The 16447-nt window shown below is 34.4% G+C and overlaps 1 protein-coding gene across 1 annotated transcript in view; it reads right to left on the bottom strand.

The window, feature by feature from the left end:
- Positions 1-2945: 2945 nt before the first annotated feature.
- Positions 2946-16447, bottom strand: part of LOC129277222 (protein sidekick-1-like) — a 55236-nt gene continuing 41734 nt past the window's right edge. Inside the window, exons 24-25 of the mRNA XM_064110657.1 lie at positions 6445-6524; positions 2946-5847 (exon numbers count right to left, since the gene is read on the bottom strand). Of these exons, the coding sequence (XP_063966727.1) occupies positions 5692-5847; positions 6445-6524 (236 nt within the window). The 3' untranslated portion in view covers positions 2946-5691. The remainder of the gene's footprint in view (positions 5848-6444; positions 6525-16447) is intronic.

Here is a 16447-nt window from a genome sequence, read left to right as displayed (position 1 = left end):
AATGGCAAGTTAACTTTCAAGACTGTACTAAATTTATTTAAAGCAAACATATACACCATTTCAAACATATCTGATGCTAAGTACATATGTTTTACAAGATAAAAACTAGGCAATTATAAGAGCCAATCTAAAACATTACTTTTGATCTATTTTTGACATTTATCTATTTTGGTTCTTATTATTTTACAAGTATAATGCTATAAAAGTCAAGTACATAATAAAACTGCTACGTTATAAGAACAACTTTAAATATTATAAATTCAGAAATGTATGGCCACTCTCAATGTACAATTATCTACACGATAGTTTCAAATATATAAATTTTGCACTGTAACTGTGTTACAAGAAAGGCACAGATACATGTATGCAAGCAAACCTGTCAAAAATATAAGCCTCAGTTTAGATACTGTGGAATGAATGAATTTCACTGAAAGACAAACTTCTGGAATTTAAAATAAAATTTTCTGAATTAGAATATTAATTTCTTAAATTCATATCAATTGAATATAAAAAATATTGCATATATACCTTTTTACTATATTTGTGATTTGAATACAACTATGAAAATGCATTACATGTACATATCATATCTGTGGTAATAAGAATCAATAATGCAATTATATTCAATTTCAGCCTAAAAATCTTTTCAGCTACATCCGAAATATGCACAATATTTGCACCATCAATACCAGCTGTTTGTTTAAAAAAATAATAATTCTAGACATTTCATCACATAAAGAATGTGTTTCGAATCACACCCTTTACATTTCAATAACAGTTGAAATAAATTGATACCATGAAGTTTCACTGATTGGATTTTAAAAGAAAATGGTTAAAATGATCATTTCGCTTTGTTCTGATTTATAAAAATCAGGCGAATAAACTCCTACTTGTGTCTAAAATACAGTTTTTCATCAAATATGTGGTGTGTTTATTGGGGTTTTGAGGACAAATACAAGCACTCATACACATATTTCGTCTTAGTTTGAGATTTTTTTTAAATCAGCTGCTCAAAAAATTTGATGAGACATCCTTAACAGCTTTTAAAAAGGTTTTGACAGGGTGCTGATTAAAAAAATGTGACTAGTGGGACATTATAAGAAACTTGAATTCGATGGGAGTCATCCAATTAGTTATGTCTTGCAATTAATTGTTGATCTGATTCTTATCTGATCTGATTAAACTGTAATAAGTGAAAACTGATTTGCAGCAACCACAATTAATACATCTAATGTGAAATTGTGACAGGAAATTTGCAATTGACTGCAAACATTTTATGGCAAAAATCCCTTTCAGACTCCGAGTAAAGCTATCAGAGCATTTCCAGGAATAAATCCCAACTAAATACTCAGTTGCCTCACCTGGGTTGAGTGGGGCAAACACAGATTACTGTCTTGCTAAATTACACAAGTGTCACAGTCACGGGCATATTATCTGTGACGTCATGCTATTCAAGGGGGGGGGGGGGGAGGATGGAACAATAGATCATCCCCCGAACAATAGGTGTGATGCAAGGATTTACGCCAGTGGCCATGGTGGGATCTGAACCCCATAACTTGTGATAAAGTGTCTAAAAATGTTCACTACATGAGAGCCCTGTCACATAAAGCTTTGCGATTGATCATCGGGCTGATTTCTACGATTGATTGCATTGATTATTGTGTATGATCAATCATAGATATCAGCCTTATGATCAATTATAAAGCTTTATGTTACTGGGTCCAGGGTTGAAGATATGCGACCCTGTCTTAATGGAGAAACTTACATCTGGGGCCCGTAAAATAAAGCTTAGCGATCGATCTGGGGCTGATTTCTACGATTGATTGCATTGATTATTGTGTATTATCAATCATAGATATCAGCCTTATGATCAATTATAAAGATTTATGTTACTGGGTCCAGGGTTGAAGATACGCGACCCTGTCTTAATGGAGAAACTTACATCAGGGCATCGTAACATTAAGCTTAGCGATTGATCGTGGGGCTGATTTCTATGATTGATTGCTTTGATTATTGTGTATGATCAATCATAGATATCAGCCTTATGATCAATTATAAAGCTTAATGTTACGAGGTTCAGGGTTGACGATACACGACCCTGTCTTAATGGAGAAACTTACATCAGGGGCCCGTAAAATAAAGCCTAGCGATTGATCTGGGGCTGATTTCTAGGATTGATTGCATTGATTATTGTGTATGATCAATCATAGATATCAGCCTTATGATCAATTATAAAGCTTTATGTTACCTGGCCCTGGACACCTCTACGATTTCAGTTAACTCAACTAAGAGGTTTAAAAAACATTCAAAATGCAAAAAGTACATCACTGCATGGTCAAGAAGTGGTAAAAAATATTGCATGGAATTGTGCATGTTCTCTACGTAGAAAACTATGCAAAAATTTCTATATACAAGGCAAATTAAGGTGCTAATGTCTTTCCATAATTGAGATACACTTAAGTTACTTGAACTCTCTTTACGACAAGGCTGACTTTCTAATATACCCTGGAATTTTCTACTTTGCATAGAAAGTTTGGCACAATTTCGTGCTTGGTGATTGAAGTCAGAGGCGGCGGAACATCAGGCTCAGACAAAGAAAGTGGAGGGGCACCTTTTGTCTGCCAAACAATAGGTGCCCCTCCACTTTCATTGTATGAGCCTGACGTTCCAACGCCTCTGATTGAAGTATAGAAGACTGGATGCATATTGCTTTAAAATTGTTCTGAAGAGGAATACTGGTTTGTTTTAGATTTTTTAAGAAAAGGGGATGAGAGAGGATAAAGGGGGGGGGGGGTAGAGTGATTAGAAAGCAAGGAGAGAGAGGAAGAAGAAAGAAAATGAGAAAGATCGGGGAGGAAAGAGTGAGGGGCAAGAGAGGATTAGAAAGAATGACAGATATTACCAAAGACAAACCTTTAGAAAAGGAAACGCAAGGAAGACAGATATTAATTTTCATGTCAAAACAATGTCCGCTTTACTTTCAGCCACGTGTGTAGTCATAACGCTAGATGCGAATACACACATCTATAAAAACTAGAAAAAAAAAATTCATATCCTTTGTATGGTGTCATATAACTTCCAACCAATAATTCAGCCTATCATATTGTGTACGTGCACCAGTCAGCCAATCACATTCATTTTTACAGAAGAGGCAGTTAAAAGCAATATATCTTTGAAAAACACAAGCTCTATATAAAAATTATCCATAAATACAGCACCACATTCAACAAAACCTTTACCATAGTACAAACGATCCTACATACTATTTCCTTGCATACCATGATTTTACAATAGACACTGCAAGACTAAATAAAAACTTACAAAGGAGCAACAATAGCACAGTATGTCGTTATTATGAGAATGGAGAACATGATTTCAAGAAAACATTGTACATAGTACAAGCAATCCTGCATGTACATGTTTGTCTTTTCATACCATGATTTTACAATATACACTGTGGCCCGTATTCTGAAGTCAGGTTTAACTTAGACCACGGTCTAACTCTGTGCTAAAATTATGGGGAGTCAAAATTAAAAAAATTATGTTTATATTGTGTATCTCCTATCCCTTCTATTTTGTTTCCTGTTGTTTTCATAATGAAGAAAAATACTTCAGAATACTTCAGTTATCATTCCCAGACAATTTGAGGGTGAAATGAGTTAATAAAATGGATGTGTACCATTAATGATTTGTGCCCCAACTGGCTCTCTATAGTTAAACCACAACTTTAAACCAGGGTTTAATTTAAACCTGAGTTCAGAATACGAGCCTGTAAAACTAGATAAAGCTTACAAAGGAGTAGCAATCACACAATGTGTTGGTGTTATAAGAATGATGAACATAATAATTACAAGAAAACATTATCAGACTTCTAAAGGTTTGTTCATTGTGCATGTGATGGGGTCTAGCCAATTTCTTGACCAAGGACGTAGACTGAACATCCAGATACGAGTATAACAGAAATATAATGGAAAAGAATACAAATACATTAAAAAATAAAGGATGAAAAACCTAATTCTATGCAGCAAGTAACTGTGCAACTTAGCAATATACTATCTGGCACTCAGTCAAAAATGATATCTAATAGCTGTCCCTAAACAAATGAAATCTTACCCCCCCTAAAAAAGAAAGAAAAAATCTGGAAATGTAGTGTACATGTAGCTATTGGTTGAATGGAAATTGCATCAAGTATCAAGTGGAGTTAAGAGTAGAGATTCTAGACAAATACATCAAATTTCTTTGAACTTCCCCAACCCCATTAGTATTTTCCATAAAATTCTGAGCTCTCCCCAACTTCATCTGCGGTATATTTCCGTTCTCTGTATCACATAAAAATGGGGACTTTAGAATAGCCATTTGGAGGCTAGCTGACCAGGCAACAAATTTATTTTTTTTGTTTTTGGCTGCTACTTTTCACAGCTTACTGCCCGATTCTGCAACATTGGATAAGCTTTAACATGAACTAGGATTTTCCAGGGCTCCTTTTTTAGTGCTTTTATGTGCATTTCAGGGGCAAAATTGCCCCGAGCCCCCATGTAATTCTTCCCCTGTAGCCGACGATGCTGTAACATGCACTTTCCAAAGTATCCAACACACACATATGCAAGCTCAGTCTCAAGCAGGTTAAAAAGGAATTCAACCATGGTCATAAGATGTTGAGTGAGAGAGGAGAAAAACAATATTACCATAATGGTGAAAGTTAGGAAGAAATCGGACAAGGAATAAGAAAGTTATGGCCGTTTTTAAATTGAGATCCCCATAAAGACAATGTAAATTTCAAATTGGCAACTGGGTATGAATTATGACAAATGGTAAGGCAACTAACTTAATTAAATAACGTACTTAATTAAATTTATTATTTTTATTATTTGTCTGATATTATTCAAACTTTCACCTATCCCTCGTCTGATTTTTCTTTTTTCCTCTTAAAACAACTTTTCATTTGGGTTGGATTCCACTTCAAGGACAGAGGGTCAGCTTGCTCTTCGATGAGTCAGCAACCTCCATGTCACTCTGTCAATGGCTGATCTCTTGGAAACCTGTTTAAGGATGACCAAGTGTCATATTTAAGGTGATGCCTGCATCAGAGAGTAGGGCATCCTTGAGGACTAGGGAGTAGTGAGGTCTTTCATTATGGAAGGCAAGCATTAGATATTCTTTCGAAGATGCTGTCAGACAGTTTCTCCCAACATACAAGGAAATCCGGACTCCTATTGCTCTGTATCTCGCAATCTCTCTCAAGTTCCAAGTCAATTATGATGCTGTCATATGATCCATGATGATAATGATGATGACGACAATAATGAAGATTTACTTATTTATCAATTTCTGATATTCTGTCAGGGTATCCCATTCACCAATAAGTAGTGGTCTTCCAGAGGGCCCCGATGATGACGATGGTAATGATGACAATGATGAAGATGATGATAACGACGATGAAGGTCTCTCATAAAAGACTGGTACATGTATCTGTCTCAGTTGGGTGCACATTTCATTTGCTCCGAAATTTCTCACAATGTATCCACATAACCTACCAACAATAGATGGCGTCCTTTACCTTTATATCATCTTGACAACAACAAGAATAAAAATGATTTCAATCACCAACACTCACTTTGAGTTGGCAATCAGGTTCTTTGGTCACAAGTTTTCAAATGTTTATAAAAATATATTTCCTGATTTCCCATTGGGCTATAACGTTGTCCTTTGATTGGATATGACCACGGAGGGCGGACTGTCCAGGGGTCGGAGGTCGGACTCGTTTTCTTCTTGATCGAGCAAGACTGCGATGGCAGCCAGACTGTCTTTCTTCAATCGTGAAGGTGCTTGTAGATTGCTTCGGTTTACCTGCCGACGAGGGAAAAAGAGGGAAATATTTTACCAAGCAAATTACTCCGCAGAGGGATATCGACAAACTTGTAGTCAGAATTGAAATGAAACTCTATTATAATAATCAGCCTTTTGTATAGCCTGGCCCACATTATTTTTCATTGCTAGTACTTCACTACATGAAAAGCTCATGCCAGTATTTATTGAAGGCACTACAACCTTCATATTATCTAGAAAAAAAAGATTAATTAAATAAAACTAACATCTTCCAAATGGCCCCCCCAAAATGTTATCACTGCTATATTATCTAATTCACTGAAAAGTCTGAGAAATGCATGGAGTTGAAATATCGAATTCAATGAAAAAAATGATGACCTGTTTTATGAATTTAATCATAATTTTCCAATTTGAAGAGTTGGGGCTTAAATTTCAGTTGATCAATTTAATAACATAAAAAAGTAATACAGTAATATATGTATATAAAATGGTTGAAATGATACTGTAGAAACTATGTCATTGTGCATCTGGCATTTGGGTCCTTATCAAGAGTAAGTCAGCCAACAAAAACATTTATAAAATATTTAAATAAAGATTTCATAAAATACAAGATCTTACCCTTGAATATAGTGCCTCTAATCCCGCTGGTGATGTGTCTAATAAATCATTACGGGTATTTAATCTTCCGTTTCGTGGGTCTGGAGGAGAGAAGAAAAATACAAAGAAAAAATTGTGGGACATTCAAATTAACATATGAATAAATGTGTAAGGTACTTGCAGTTTTTGAATCATTAGTCCGATGTCATACAGTAATTCATTATGGATATTTAATCTTCCATTTGGTGTGAACATGTATGAAGGGGGAGCAGAGGCTAGGAAAACGTTTTGGGATATATATATCCAAATTATCCTTCCTTGAGATAAGGTGGAGAATATAATTTCCTATTCACTAGTAAGAGCTCATCAAGTATTATAAGTATTTAGTCTTCATTTCATTATCTGGAGATGGGGGAAAGCAAAGGAAAAAGTAGTAGTGGGATATTCAAATTGACCTCCCATGAATTTTTTTTTATAAAGATACTTGTAATTTTCTATTCATCAGTTCAAACTCACTTAAATTCCCCTTTAAAAGTAAGTGAGTTATGACAGTATTGACAAGATTTTTAAGCGTTTATGGTGTTTACTTTTGATGTTATTCTGATATCTGTCTTTTCATCTGCCATAAGGTAGGTGTATAGGCCATTTTTGCAGTGATTTTACCTTTACAAGGTTTTTAATTTAAAAGCCCACTAACATTCCTCTTCTGCATAGGGCCATTGCTAATGTGAAAATGATCTTTGACCAAAACAGTATGCAATATATTGAAAAAAAGTGAATATATACAGAATTGATCTATTCCTCTTTCCCTTCTCTCTCTGTCGTTCTCTCATACCCCCCTCCCTCCCTGGCTGGTGCCCTCTCTTTCTCACTCTCTTTCTTCTTCCTTTTCCTTGAGCACAGCAATGTCAATAACCTGAATTCAATTTCAAATGAAAAGCAAAGATGGGAATCTACAAACTTCAAGACCAAGACAAAAAAAAAAAAAAACTGAACAAACACAAGTCCGTGTAGCCGTACTACAACTACATACAATAACACAAGTACATACTGTATATTAAAATGAACGACAAGTACCTGGTACGACTTGGCACAACTGTACATCACACAATCAAAAAATAAAAATAAACTTTACGGCCATTTGAAAACGGTGACAAGCAACAATCGTATCAAACTGCACATCTACAGAGACCACAATCACAAAAGGAAATGTGCACAGAGTCGTAATAACTTCAGTATCTTAATTTTAGAGTGATATATGCCCACAAAATATTTAAGTTTTACAAAAGACTCAAGCTGTCAAAATCGATCAAGACAGGAAATGAAAAAAACATGTAAAGTTTATTAAATCATTAAATAGGGTTTGCTATTAGCTGTCAAAAGATATATGTAGAAGTAATTACTTTGTATAAATTTTCTATTGAATAGTGATCATTGAGAATATATATTTTGTATCTTTAGAATATTAAAAGAGAAATGATGGTTAGTAAAGAAATAAACTTAAATTTAATGCAAATTCTGTTTGATTTTATTATTTACAACTTTATGACTGATTTGTTTTACAATTCTATTATTTATCTCTCCTACATGTACAAATATTTATTACCTCATCCATATTCATTGTGGATTAAAACAGCTTTTAAAAAACTAAAATGATAATAATAATAACAATGGATTTATATAACGCACATATCCACCTTGTTAGGTGCTTCAGGTGCTCCTACATGTATATTACCCCGGCCAAGCTGGTCAACCTATTCCGGTTGCTCACTACTATTTGAGGAATTTCTTCCTGCCGGAACCCATTTACATGTACCTCACCAGGGTTGAGTGCAGCACAATATGGCAAATTTCTTGCTGAAGGAAAACACGCCATGGCTGGGAATCGAACCCATGTCCCTCAGATTGAAAGACGAGAGTCTTAACCACAAGACCACAACGCCCCAATGATAACTGTTAAAACTCATCCATCCATCCATTCATTCCTTTATTCGTTCATTCATTCATGTGTATAGTGTGTGTGTGAATATTATCTGTTCATTAATTTTTCAATTCGGAGTACATTTCACCATGACATTCTTTAACAAGAAAAATCAGTGCTACACTGTCAAAACGCTGTTTAAAATTTCAAGTACTTTGTTGAAGCCTGTCACTCTAAACCACTATTGTTTAAAGTTTTAAACAAGTTGTTCAGGTTTTAAACGAGTTGTTTAAGTTTTAAACAAGATGTTTAATTTTAAATGAGTTGCTTAAAGTTTTAAACAAGATGTTTAAAAAGTTTAAACAATTGTTAACAGTACATTAAAATGTCTTGTTGTTTATAGAATGATCAAATGCTTACAATTTAAACAGTGTTTTTACAGCGTATCATTATGAACTGAGTCACCTAACCAACAATTGAGACCAATTAAACAGCATGGAGCCTGAAGAATAATAACCCAAATGAAAGTGCCCCAAGCTCCTATTATCATGATGGTGATAACAACAAAACTAGCAATACAATTAAATATTGAATAAAGAATCTGAGGAAACCATTCAAGATCACGCACCCTTCAACCTACATTCTATTGCTGGGATGTTAAAACCTCGTATCTCCAAATTTGAAGAATTTGAGAAAAGCTCAGAAAATCTCAGTTTGAGAGATACAGCATATTTTTTTTCTTCATCACTTTATTCAATATTCAAAATCAAACAAAGGAACATAGGTGTATACATACGTAATAAAAAGGAAATAAGCCCAGGTCATGAACTAATAATTTACATGCAGGGCAACAGAGGTAAATTACAGAGAAAACAAATCACAATATAAACAACATTTACAAAAAAAAACAATCATAACAAAATATAGAAGATCAAGTTTTGAGCGAAAAAGAAAATGGAAGGATTACGTATTTCAAAGAAAAAGAAATTGACAAATTGACAACAAAGTTTCTTTAGCTTTAATAGAAGGAGTTCTCTACAGAAAATTGGGGAACTGTTCTTAGACAATAAGGTATTGCAATCATTCCATACTTCTAGGATACATCGATCTCTGAGCAGCCCTCAAAATGTTTAATTTTGAGATGCGAGGGTTTAGCGTCCCAGCAATGATTTGCTTGCATCAGTGAGTCAATTGTAAGGTCCGTTTTGATTGACGAACACGTACAATGCAAGGTCTACGAGTGTCTGAGCCTGGTACAAAATGGTACTTGAATCAGACAAAAACTTGTCTGTTGACTTAAAATTTCTTTCATTTTTTTGTTCTTGACCAATATTGTCTAATGCAAAGTCCAATAAAATATTTGAAAGTAATTCAGTGGGGACATTTCTTAATGATATAACTTGTATTGATGATGATGTCATAATTGTAGTTAGCAGATTGATAGTTATGATTATTATTATCAATAATAAAATGTATTCAAAATCATGAATTGTCCATATGCAATGTAACAATCTGTTAGTTTACCACTATCCACATAATCATAATCATCACCATCACTTTCATCATCATCATCAGTCATCACCACCAACATCAACATCATCATCATCACCATCATCATCACCATCATCATCTTCATCATCATCATCACCATCATCACCTTCATCATCAACACCATTACCATCATCATCATCATCATCATCTTCATTATCAACATCATTACCATCATGATCAATAACATCATCATCATCATCATCATCATCACCATCATCATCATCACCATCATCATCTTCATTACCATCATGATCAATAACATCATAATCATCAGCACCACCATTATCATCATCAGCATTATCAGCAGCATTGTCACCATCAACTTTATTATTGATATCATCACCATCACCTTTATCATCACCATCACCTTTATCATCATCATCAACATCATCATCATCATCATCATTATCAACATCAACTATTTCACTCTTTTGGTTAAAATTCAGTAACTTTTGTGTTACCATTAATCTGAATATTAAAAATGTGGATATAAGTTATAAAGACATTGTGATTGGTAGACACGGTGGTAATGGACACAACGTTATATCTTTCTTTAATGTATTAATCAATTTAGCTTCTTATACAATTTTTCAACAAAAAAGAAAATCAAATTTTAAAGAAATATTTGAAATATTCTTAGAAGAAATAAAATGGAGAGCAAATATAATACAAAAAGGTATTTTTTGGAAAAATTGTAAAACAAAGATTGAAAAGTCAATTTAGGCATTATGTTTGCTTACTATTGAACATGTTTCTAAAATTCTTTCTTGCTATATTGATATAATGTTGTCAATTTTTATGTTGAATTCTAATGTATATCATGCGGTTGTTTTTTATTTTTGTTCAATATACAGTGACGATGTAAATGAGAACATACAAAAAAAACAACAAAAAAAAACACATCAACATCATCATCATCGTGGTTGTCGTCATCGTTATCATTATCAGCATCATCAACATCATTATCATCATCATTTCTATCAGCGTAATCATTACAGCAACCAAAATCTACATAAAAGTTACTTTCTGTAGGTCTATCCTTTTCCACCAAAGTTAGACGGTCCAGCTAGGATGGAGCACAAATATCTTTCTTATTGGTCAAAATTTTGAGCCCCAAAATACTTTCCCCCTTCGAGAGTTTTGTCATCAAAGAGGATCGTGATGAAAAAAAGAGGCATAAGAGGGCATAATAGTTAATAGTACATTGCCCTTGTAAATGGCAATGTCCTGGGTCTCCAAGCACTTCCCGCTGTGCCTTCCCACAATCCCTTGCACTTCAGAAACAACAAACAATCAAACACACTTCTACCGAAAAACCATTAATTCTCGATCATTAAAATGGAAAGAATAGCGGATTTAACAACTCAAACAAATATAACCTTTCACTCATTTTCTTACTCTCTCCATTAGTCCTTCTGTGAAGGCAATAAAAAAAGTTTTATGTGTTGTTGTTCAGACTCAATAAAAAGAGGATTGCCAATTTACATTTATCTTAAAAATCTACAAGACAAAGAAAGCTAATGGAAAAAGCAAAGAAAACAAAAATACACTTAAGATGGGGAAAATAAGTACATGTAAGCAGAATAAAGTCAAATGTTGAAAAAAATATGCCTGCATATTTTTTCATTATCAGTTATTTTGATATCTTTCCATGAGAAAGATACATGTAATCTTTCTCATTATCAGTTCTTCTGAGTTATTTGGTTATGAAGAATATGTCACACAAAACAGCTCATCACAAATGGAATTTTCTACCCTTTATTTAAAGAAGAAGAAAAAAAGAAAGAAAATCCCCACGGTTCTTTTAAAGAAAGTGCCCGGTGAGCAGATCATCTTTGCAAAGCAATGAACATTTGTATCATATCACAATCCTTTATATTTCTATAAAAACAACATAATTTGTATTTTATTTTGCCATGACTTGTAGAACAAACAGAAAAATAAAATGTCATCTTCCACTATTATTATTATTTTTTTTCTTTAGAAATAATCATTCCCACAGCCTCCATACCTCGGCGGTTTGGTTAAGAAGAATCAATAGATCTTGGACGGCAAAATTAAACAAGCAAGGTGAATTTGAGAAAAATGCTGATTCATGTTGGTCTATAGACTCCCCAGCCATGCATGACCACAGGGACAGGGGCGTCGATCCATTTTTCAGATTGGGGGGGCAAAATCATGAATCAACGTTCCAAAGGCGCTTGATCACACAAAACAAACAAACTCACCTACACCCCCACACGCACATAGGCCTATATTTTATATATATGCATATATATATATATATATATGACTCATGAGAAAGAGACACATATCTCACCCTCACCAACAATGCGAGCGCGAAGTATGACATGAAAACAGGAAAAATGTACCTGTTTAGGTTTGTAGTAACTCATGAGGAGGATAGATACATGTATCTCACTAGAGAGCGAGCTGAAATTTCTTTATATTCTGACCTGAAAGCTTAATATTCTAAGCATTTTTGGTACCAATGATTAAGAAGGGTATCTAGAAGAACAATAGATGCGAGCGCGAAGCGCAAGCTGAAAATTTTGATATTTCAATCTGGAAAAAAAAAGACAGTTTAATGGACGCTTTTAATAAAGAACAAGATATACATCCAACAAAAGATTATCGCAAATCGAAGCGGGAGTTCTTTTGAGGTTTAGAACTGAAAACGAAAAAAAATATTTGTATTCCAATCTGAAAAGCAGACATTTTGAGCACGATTTTAAATCAAAATCGAGTTGGTATCTCAATCTCGCTTGCTGATTTCAGTGTAGCATTACAATCTTATTTTATTTTTTAGTTGCACATGCATAATTATTGGGGGGGCAAAACGATATGTTTGCCCCCCCAATATTTTCATTGGTGGGGCGATTGCCCCCCCTGCCCCCCCAGGATCGACGCCTCTGCACAGGGAGATACATAACGTGTATATTCACGAGCCATAATTCATAAAACCTGACATTAGATTGCATTTTCTGTTCTCTTGCACTTTTATCACTTCATAAATACAGACGAATCCACTAAAAGTTGAAAAATCTTACGAGACCACAGAAGTTTGTTGAACTAACAAGAAATACATAAATAAATTTTGCATATTCTGGTAGAAAAACTGGTTGACTTGGGCAATCGTTTGACTTATGAAATGTCAACTTCATGGAGCAGAGTTAACCATTCAACCTAATTCACCCTTTAAGAGTCAAAGCATGGTGTAACAATATTTTTTCAGACCCACATACCAGATTAAAACGCACAGGCGTATTATTTAAAGAGAACAATTTATCTAAAAGTGAGCTTTGCTGGACGCAAATCCAACTGGCATAGACTTGCCTTTGTCAAATGGAGAGATAAATGAAATAAAAGTAGATTAACAGTTCTGATAAAATGCTGCCAATACAACTCTTACAAAGAAAACCACAGGGGGGGGGGGTAGCACTGCTGTGGGTTTTATACCAAACTGGAAGATGTAGATGTCTGCCACAATATGTCATCTATGCATGTGATAGGATGGATGCCGCCCTCTATAGTTTAACAGGATATTATTATCTAATTTTGTCACAATCATTGTGAATTCAAAGACTAACACCCGCCTGTGGAAATTCCATTCAGAGGTGCCTTCAGATTCCTGATCAGGGATTTCATTATTTTCAACAAGGATAATTTTTTAGCACATGTTGGCTATACAAATTACACCAATAATTGTACTAGTATTACAGATGACTTCAGCTCCAAGTCAGTGGAATTCCTGTGGTGATTTAATTTCCTTCTATTTTTTTTTCCTTTAAATCCTAATCAGTTACACTTAATTTCAATCAATTAATTTCATTTTTGTTCTCAATGTAATATTCATCCAAGGTGGAACACATATGGAAGCCCATTGGCATTTTTATATTTGTCAAGCCTGCACATTCCCCAGGGAGCGAAGAATGTGTGCTTTCATCTGTGGTTCAGAAATTAAATCCATTTAATATAACATTGACACGGGTAGCACTTACAAAGACACTTGAGTGCTATACAAACATGAATGTGTGCCCTATTATTTACATACAGCCTGTAATGTTGATTTACTCAAATAATACTTCAATATAGAGGGAAAATACTTTCAAATTAAACCCCCCCCCAAAAAAAAATCAAATAAATAAAGGTTCTCTGCATATTTGAACAACTTATTTATACTTCAATGAATGTTTTGATCTTAACGGATTAAAAGCAATTCAAGATATCTGGGGAAAGCACTCTCGCTCTAGCATGAGCAAAAATGTTGCATAAATCAAAGGTACTGTATTCAAAATTGAACTTTGCTTAACCCCATGAAAGACGAATATTGCGTATTAATAAAGCCTTTTCATTTCAAATCCTCATACCAAAAACCAATGTAGGTAAAGTTATACAAACATAACAAAAGACGTTGCGCTGAATTGAAAGTATGCACTTTCATGCATTTCATAAAACATGCACAAAAGTTTTCTGAAACAAAAACTAGGAATGAATGTACAACTTGTACTATTTTGATTTCCTGTCCTTTTTTTGTAGGATTTGTTTTCCAAGCATATCAGGAGCAGTGCAGAAGAACATATGCACATGCATTTTCCGCTATATATAAATCAATCAATTATATCATTATTAAAATTTTAGGGCACCAAAGAGCGAGGGCGCAAGTCAATTGGCTCTTGTGAGGTTGTTGTACGATTATTTGAGGTTCATTTGAATTGAACGGTTTGAAGACCATATTCATCCAAAAAGATGACAACACTTCTATAATTGATTGGGTAATTGGGAATCTACTGTATGCCAAAAATGAACAGTTGGTTCATTGTTTTCACCACCAAAAGTAGGCAAATATGGATTTATAAAATTCACGGAATTCATAGAATCTATGAAATTCAGTGGGCCCCGTCTTACAAAGAGTTACGATTGATCCAATCAACCGTAACTCTATGGAAATACATCATTGCCATAATTTTTTCTACAGAAAATTTGCAAAATGTCCTTTGTAAACGAAGGAGAACACACCTAATTGTCAAGAAATCAATGGATTCATTGATATACATTCATATCTTGAATATCTTTTGAACAAACATGCATTTTATATGTTGACTTTGCTGGCTTTCCATAGTTGCGATTGATCTGATCAATCGCAACTCCTTGTAAGACGGGCCCCAGGTAGCTTGACAAGGTTGCAGAAACTTGCGAGAAACATTGCAATAATGGGAAATTTGTTTTGAGAGGAATTGAAAAGGCTATGCAGGGGGGGTTAACTTTCAGGTGTGAATTGGTGGTCTGGGCTGAAATGAACTAAAACTTCACTCCATATACTGGAATTTAAAATCTGAAGCCTTGAACATGTACATGAGTTTATATTTTCAAGTATGAAAGGGTACTTAGTCCAAAGCCTTCCACATGGAGCGTTGTGGCCCAGTGGATTAGTCTTCTGACTTTGAAACAGAAGGTCGTGGGTTCGAATCCCAGCAATGGCGTAATTTCCTTCAGCAAGAAATTTATCTACATTGTGCTGCACTCAACCCAGGTGAGGTGAATGGGTACCCGGCAGGATTAATTCCGTGAATGCACCGAGCGCTGAAAGGCAGCTCGAGCTAAAGCCGGGGTAATAACAATAATAAACAATGCGCCTCGGAATAGAATATTTCTAGAATAGATGGCGCTATATAAATGCCTATTATTATTATTATCATTATTAACATGTACATATCTTTTTTTCTCAAGTAGTATGAAAGGGTGCTATGGTAGATACTACAATGTGAATTCTATTTCGGAGGAAGAGATGAGATTTAAACAAGTGTCATCCAATGATCTACTGGTGTTGCCATGTTGGGGATGTCAGAGGGAGGGGGGTTGAGCCTCGATCATGTAAAAGGGGGTAAAAAATGATGAGCATGGGATCAAAGGAATATTCATTTTTAACTGTTGGCAACTTACATACTAGTACTAGAATGTAAAGGAATGAGACATGAGATTATCATATTATTGCGAATGGAAACTTGTCACTTAAGAGCCGTTTGCAAATATTTTGGCAGTATCGAGACCCCTCCAGATAAAACAAGCAACTAAATAAGATAAATTAAAGAGACAACCTGAAAGAAAGTACCGGTAAATATTTTAATTGCCATGTATTGAAGAGAATTGAAGTTAATTGGATTTATGTGAAATCAATTACATGTTTTGTAAATCGTGTTCATATTCTGAACATTTGTACCTACATGTATAAAATATAAAGAACACATGAATAATATAAATTTTAGTTCTCCACTGAATCAATTGGTTGTCAAGAAAATCAATTGTAACAGAATTGGTGATTTAGATCAAGCTGTGAGTGGCAAATTGGAACACAAACAGCACACGAGACAATAGATGATTTCAAATCAGATCCTATGAAAACAAGTAAAGGGTAATAATATCCAAGTCCTTTGGAAGCGCATAGAGACATTATTCATAATCGTGATATGCGCTATACAAGAACTGTTTATTATTATTATTATCAAATATTAGGAGCACATGAAATTTTAAATTTTAACAAGAAAATCGTAC

Source organism: Lytechinus pictus, chromosome 15 (genome assembly GCF_037042905.1).
Source record: "Lytechinus pictus isolate F3 Inbred chromosome 15, Lp3.0, whole genome shotgun sequence".
In the NCBI taxonomy this organism is placed as follows: domain Eukaryota; kingdom Metazoa; phylum Echinodermata; class Echinoidea; order Temnopleuroida; family Toxopneustidae; genus Lytechinus; species Lytechinus pictus.
Note: the sequence above shows the minus strand (reverse complement) of the source record. Positions and strands in the feature narration are given on the sequence as shown.